Here is a 7,223-nt window from a genome sequence, read left to right as displayed (position 1 = left end):
CACACACACACACACACACACACACACACACACACACACACACACACACACACACACACACACACACACACACACACACACACACACACACACACAAGTTGGAAGTTGTCAACATGCAGCACATTAGTTTATCATCATGAACATCTATTGAACATTAACAAGAAGCTTCAGGCTACATTGTGTTGCTCTAATCCTCAGTACCAGAAGAGAGAGCAGGCCAGAGGAGGGAAGCAGGCCCAGCTGCAGCAAACTGTGGAAATTAGTGGCCAGCAGGACATGAGGAACTTCCCCCAGAGGTTTTCTCAGCCAGTGAGAGATGGATGCAGCCAGCAAGGACAGTCCATCCACCTGAAGAGGAGCATTTTACATTTTACTTTTGACAGTGGGCGTTTTTCATTTATATCCGAAAGTTAAGAGGAGAAACAACAAAAGAAAATGTGAGGTCAGACAGGTTTGACACGCAACAACCGAAGAGGCAGAAAAAAAAGCAAAATTTGCCTAAATGTGACACATACACCACCTGCAGGTAAGAATGTAACAGTTACAGTTCGGTTTCTTTTTGTTGTCCAGCAGATATTACTAGAAATACTCAGATATAAAATAATTCAAGTTCAGCTTGTTGCTGTGACAACACATTTTGTTAGCCTTTAGAGAATCCGCTAGGATGGAACTTATTCGACCCATATTGAAACTATAGAAAATGATTTAGAAACCAAACCCTGAATGGTTAGCAGGACCAGTGAACTTGTTATTTCTTGTCGTTGACGGTTTTGGTTTACCCGTAAAGATTATTTGTTCTTGTTTTTGTACAAAGGAATGATTTGTTTAAAACAATGAATCAAATATCACGGATGCTGATGACGATGACCTGAACTTTTATTTTCATGAANCTAATTCTTGTCGTTTTAAAATGTATTTGCTTTCGTTTGCTTTGTACAAAGGAATGATTTGTTTAAATCAATGAATCAAATATCACGGATGCTGATGACGATGACCTGAACTTTTATTTTCATGAACAATGTACGCTAGAGGGGGTCGGACCAGAAACTTCTTCTTGCCCCTTTTGAACATGAAGGAAACAATTTAAGTATTTATTATTTGTATTATTATTATTATTATTTTTATTTGTTTTGAACATGTTCAAAAAATGGACTAATAATAATAATAATAATAATAATAATAATTGACTAATAATAAAATATTGGTATTAGTATATTATCATTTTTAGTTTTCTTCTTTCCTCTGTATCCTACACCAGTTTGTCTTTTAGGAACAAACAACCGGTGTGTACCTTCTCTAGAGTAACTCTGCAGACAGGAACAAAATGATGCTCTGCACATTTCCCAGTATCCAGCAGGAAATGAACACCAGCTGCTAATTCTGAAATATAAAGAAATATATTTGAAACTAAATGAAATTCAGCAGTCTTTAAAGTCTTTATTTCTCCTCTTGCCTGCAGGTGGTGCAGACTAACACCTCTCTGTAAACGAGCAGCTGCTGCTGTTTTCTGCTGACAGGAGGCACATGTTGGGCTGAAGGTCTGTTGTGCGTTTGCTCTAAATGAGATAATGCCGTCTGGAATTGGTTTCAGGCGCCTCACATTCGCAACCCTGTTTGTCCTTGTTATGTGTTTACATGTGTTTAGTTCACAAAGTGCTGGAACAGGTTTTTGCTTACTGTGTTAGTTCCTTTCCCAAATTCATCGATGAGAACTAACGAGTTGCCAGTACTGCTGTTGATTGCATGGGCCATCTGGAGAATAGAGACAAAGTTTGGTTTTATTGTGTGAGAATGTGTGTGTTATGGCAGGTGGAGAGTTGGAGTGGAGTGGGAGGGCAGTTCATAACTTGAATTTCCACACCCACACACACACACACACACACACACACACACACACACACACACACACACACACACACACACACAGACAGACACACGCACACACACACACACACACACACACACACACACACACAGACAGACACACACACACATAGACAGACACACACCACACACACACATAGACAGACACACACACACACACGCATGCACACGCACACACGCATGCACACGCACACACACACACGCACACAAACACACAGAGTTACTTATGGGCATACAAAGTGCGTGTGTTATGTACCTGGTTAAGGTCTATCATGAAGGTGCTGAGGCCAACAGACACAGACTCTCTGCTCTGCATGCGGGTAAAAATCCCATCCAGCAGACCAATGTCCGCCTCCTTCGCGGGTACGTCTGAGCCAATCAGAGCCATGAACACAATCAGACCAACCTGACAAGTCAAATCAGAAGAGATCAGGGATGGATGATGATGGATGATGAGTGATGATGAGTGATGATGAGTGAACTTGACCAAACGGGAGAGCAGAGATACAGAAGGGCTGGGCCATATAGACATCATATTGACTAGATATTGTTAAATGCTGCACTCCATTAAATAAATGAACTTTTACTACTACAAAACTGTTCCAGCAGGTCTATTAGTATTAGTCACTTTTTCATTATATCCACATTACTAATTCAATTAGGTAAATATGTTAGGTTATGAAAGCATCAATAGTCAAACAACAATATCCTCGTAATATCTATATCAAAACGGTTTTATCAGAAATATTGTGATATTTAATTTTCTTCATATAACCCAGCACTAAGACACATCTGTGATTTTAAAATCAGCCTGGATGACACACTTCCTCCTGAGGGTAAAATGAAGACATTCTCATTAGGACACCCTATTGTCACCCTTAATTACTGCACTCTAAATGGGTTTTTAAGATTCAATTGCAAATGACAGCTTCAAGGCTTCTTCTGATACCCATAATTAATTAAGTTAGATAGTTGAAAGGGACAATATATATCTGCATGCCATCCTGACAGCAGACTGCTAAAGGGGAAACCACTGTAGCTGAATACACAGTTTTTAAAAGCGGATAATGAAGAAGATGAAGATTTGTAATCAGTATTGTATCTCACTTATATAGTTTCACTGGGCTTTGGTTTCGCAGTAACCACTTGCCTGAACACAGCTCAGCACTGGGTGGAGCAAAAATAATATTAGTTTGCTGGTGTGCATGACACATACATATGGGTGTGGTTTCACCTTTAAAAGTTTGATCTGATGAAAATGAAAGTAGGAGGAAAACATAGTCATTAATAAACGTTGGTAGTATGAAATAAGTGGGCTGGTTTGCCTCACCTGTTTGAGGTAGATGCTCTTGCCCGATGAGTTGGGGCCAGTGATGACCTTCACTCTGCTGTGTGACTCTGAGCTCTGGAAGGAGTTGGCCACAAACACAGGAGAGCACAACTCTAACAGCGGGTGTCTAGAAGACATACAAATACAGACATTCATGGGTACTTTACTACACTCTCTAACTGAATACAACCACAGATGGATTATTGAATTGGCCTATTGGGCACAGGCCCAAAGGAAGGCCATAGGAGCCGACGGCCAGCTGGACCGTCGCCTGTTTGAATTCATATTTATAGTTGGAAAGTAAATCAAACAACTACAAGGAGACACAAAACAACCACAAAGAAGGCAGTGGAGCCAGACGAGGAACAATAAGATGCACAATACACACAAAGATACGCTATTAACCTACAAACGTCTGTGCCCAAGGACCGTACACATCAAATGCTTCGGTGTGTGGGTATGTGTATTTTGTATGTGATTATTAATCAAAGTATTGGTAGATTAGCTTACATGACATGAATGTTAATTTAAGTTTTAAACTAAAAAAAGTTCCTTAATGAGTTTCCATCAGTGTGTGAATGCCAACCTGCCCTGTGTGATGGAGACCTTCCTGTGGCTGGACAGTTTGGGCGAGGTGTAGCCGTACTCCTGGGAGGCGCTGCTCAGGGCCATCAGACAGTCCAGCTCAGCAGTGAGATCCAGAACCTGCATCACACACACATTACACATCTGGTAGTTAAATGATCACTTCAATAAAACTTTATAACCCTGAAAGTCTTTATCTTAGTAAAACAAATTGCTTCTCTAACATTAGTTTAATTGCCAAGCTGCAATAGCTAGAACACTTAAACCAGAGCTAAAATATTGTAATGACACATTTTCATCATCCAAACGTAATGCTCAGTCTCGCCTCAAAAATCACAATAAAATGTGCATTTACAGCATGTAGCAAGAGCACCATCTGTCACCGGGTGTGCGGAGCGATGCTCACTAACCTTGTAAAGGGAGGCGCTCCTCTCGAGGACTGCGTTCTGCAACTGTGTCATTACTGCCGTCTCCATGTCTGAGGGATAAGATAAGATAAGATAGTACTTTAATGATCCCATTTTGGGAAATGTTTGTGTTGCGGCAGCGTAAAAAGACATGTCATTGTACAACACAAATTAAAAGACTAGAAATAAACAAGAAAGTAGAAAATATACATGTTGAATTTACAAATGAACAATAACAAGATATAAAGCAAGTTAAAGTAACTGGAATGCCTTTAGTGGTTTAAGTAATTTATGAAAAATCCAGGAAAACAATAATGAGATAAAGATTCTGTTTGTTAAAAAGTTAAAGACCTCTGATGTCACAGTGCAAGTCTCCTAGGAGGTCGTCTAGCTCCTTGGTTCTCTGACTGCGGTAGTGTAGACGGTCCTCTGACAGGAACTACTCCACAAGGCAAAGGTATTAAACAACATTACATTTCACTTATTAGACACTTTTATCCAAAGCTACTTAAATACATTCAGTACTGTGGGCAATCCCCACAGGAGCAATCTGGGGTGAAGTGTCTCAGGGACACAACGACATGCTGACTGCAGTGGGACTCGAACTTGCTACCCCCTGATTCAAAGTCCAGCACACTATCCACTCAACCACAGCCTCCCATGAGGATTTTACATTGAAGAATGCAAACTAACACAATTGACATGTTGACAAGATCCTACAAACCATAAAATCAAGCCCCTCTATCTCAAAATCCTCCTTCTCCGCCATGCTGGGCAGGCGAGGGACAGACAGCAGGAATCCAATCTGTGAGGGTAATTTAAGAATGAGGTGCAACATAGACTCAGTTTCCACCATATCTGAGATTATAAGTATATGTGGGCTCAACCCAGATGAGTAAGTATAATGTTGTTGTTTGACAGATCCACTGGTAGCTGTGTGTGTGTGTAAAGCTCAGAGACCAGAGGGATGTAGATGACGCAGCAGGAGGGAATGCGAGCGTCCAGATGTTCCAGCTCTCTTCTGGCCACATCTGTCAGGAAGTCGGACAATCCCATCATCCTCCTCTTCTCTGACAGAAAGAAAGGAGTACTGTTAGGACTTTAAATCAATAAACAATATAAACTTGTAAACAAAGCCTCAAACACATAGATTTTGGATCAGGTTTTTTTAAAAATTATTATACCACTCTTTCAGTTTTGAGATACCTACTGTCATCGATTGCTGGGTCCACATCAGGTTTGATCGTGAAGCGGTTCTCAGCTATGCTGGTTTCAAAATCCACCTATATGTTCCGTATCAAAGATGGAGTCAAACTCATTAATACCAATCCAATAAGTAACATGTTATTATGTAATAATGGGCAGTTGTAGGAAAAAACGAATATGGAGCCTGGGATTAATATTCAGATGTAATAACTTTACAAACATTAAAGGTGGGGTAAGTAATTCACTTCAGAAACGCTTTTTGTTATATTCAATGGAATGCTCTTAACATCCCGATAGCAATGAATATATGAAATGCTTTGACAAAAAATACATAAACATTTTTCATCTGTGGAAGCTGTAGCGCTGTAAAAAGCACGACCAATCATCTGAGCCGGCCCGGCTAAAATAACTGGATGGCCTACCTGCCTGTCAGCCTTCCATCTCTGCACAAACTTATCTCGTGCCCTCATTGGTCATGTGCGCGTTTGTGTGTGTTGGAGGAGGGGCTCTGTAAGGAAGTCTGAAGGAAGGGGCAGATTTTTTTTCGGTTGTGTACTTTCAAATTCTAGCGCACTCGAGCTGGCTTCTCCATTCTTACCTACCCTACCTGTGGTGGAAGTCAGAAGGCCGATGCGTTGTAGTCTTTGTATGGTCCATTGTTGAGAGAGGACTAAAGGGAATAAAACAGAGGTAAATAGAAAATTTTTCGACACCTAGCGGTGGACTCTCATACTAGTGTACACAGCACGATGGGTCAGAACACACCATACAGAACACACACAATCTGAGAAAGACGCGTCGCTACAGAGAGAAGAGCTGTGGTTTCGACCTGACTGACCGGTCACAGAGATGTTCCAACCCTCGACGTCATAATGGTGTACGTGGAACTTGCGTGGTACTGTCCGAACCAACTTACACACGTTTACAACATAACCACCACACAGAACAGTCTGTCACATGTTGCGTGACAAAAAAAAAAAAAAAAAAAAAAAAAAAAAAAAAAAAAAAAAAAAAAAAAAAAAGATAGTCCCTGTGTACGCTGTGGACGGAAGTCAGGTAAGTAGAGAAGACCCTATAGTCACTTTTCCCAACAGACTGCCTGGAGTGGTATAACTAACGGTGGGAGTAGTCGGCTCACACTCTCTGTGTGTATTTATTTATGTATAGCTTGTTTAATAAAAACGTCTCCGCCCTTTGACCCCGCTATTTAAGGGTTATTTTATTTAACCTTAATGTTCTTATGTTTCAACTTTCTAATGATGATCCTTTTTTGTTGATCCTTCTTAATCACAAAAGGAAAAAACATTTTCTTTGTTTTCCGTGATAGGGAAACGTTCTGGGTTTTGTTGAAGTAACGTACGTGTCTGTGCGGAGAGGAAATGTACGTAATACGGTCGAATTCACCCACTGTAACAGGGTTTTAATAAGAAAACTCATTTATTATCAACGGGATATAATATGAAAATTTAATTCTAAAACTTTTATAATCCCTAAAATCCGGTTTATAGTGGTATAATAGTTTTCGTAGACGCTGAAACCTTCTCAGAAACGACACTACACCCTCGATAAGTCTTTCATTGTTTTGTATATACGTAATTTACTCCTTACTATAGGGGGAGAAGATTTACAACGTATAAGAGTGAATAAACAACATAAAAAGGGCGCCACCCTATACACTACAAAGGGTTAGAACGTTTCCCTACTTTTACGCCAAGGAACCTTTTTTTTTGTTGATCGTGAAAAAGGTTCAAAACAAAGGAAAGTAGAGTCTCTTATATTTGTACAAACAAAGAAGCAGTTACATTGTGTTT

At 40.2% G+C, this 7,223-nt stretch overlaps 1 protein-coding gene across 1 annotated transcript in view; it reads right to left on the bottom strand.

The window, feature by feature from the left end:
- LOC104959188 (mutS protein homolog 5-like) overlaps nt 1-5,525 on the bottom strand; it is a 6,401-nt gene extending 876 nt beyond the window's left edge. The window contains 10 exon segments of the mRNA XM_010787056.1: nt 202-348; nt 1,678-1,752; nt 2,141-2,290; nt 3,215-3,341; nt 3,801-3,919; nt 4,210-4,277; nt 4,558-4,645; nt 4,931-5,011; nt 5,167-5,276; nt 5,417-5,525. Coding sequence (XP_010785358.1) covers nt 202-348; nt 1,678-1,752; nt 2,141-2,290; nt 3,215-3,341; nt 3,801-3,919; nt 4,210-4,277; nt 4,558-4,645; nt 4,931-5,011; nt 5,167-5,276; nt 5,417-5,525 — 1,074 coding nt within the window.
- Between the last annotated feature and the right edge of the window lie 1,698 nt (nt 5,526-7,223).

The sequence above is a fragment of the Notothenia coriiceps genome, unplaced genomic scaffold (genome assembly GCF_000735185.1).
Source record: "Notothenia coriiceps isolate Sejong01 unplaced genomic scaffold, NC01 NC01_scaffold00029967, whole genome shotgun sequence".
Lineage (NCBI taxonomy): Eukaryota > Metazoa > Chordata > Actinopteri > Perciformes > Nototheniidae > Notothenia > Notothenia coriiceps.
The sequence above is the reverse complement of the archived record's forward strand: the minus strand, read 5'-3'. Positions and strand labels throughout refer to the sequence as shown.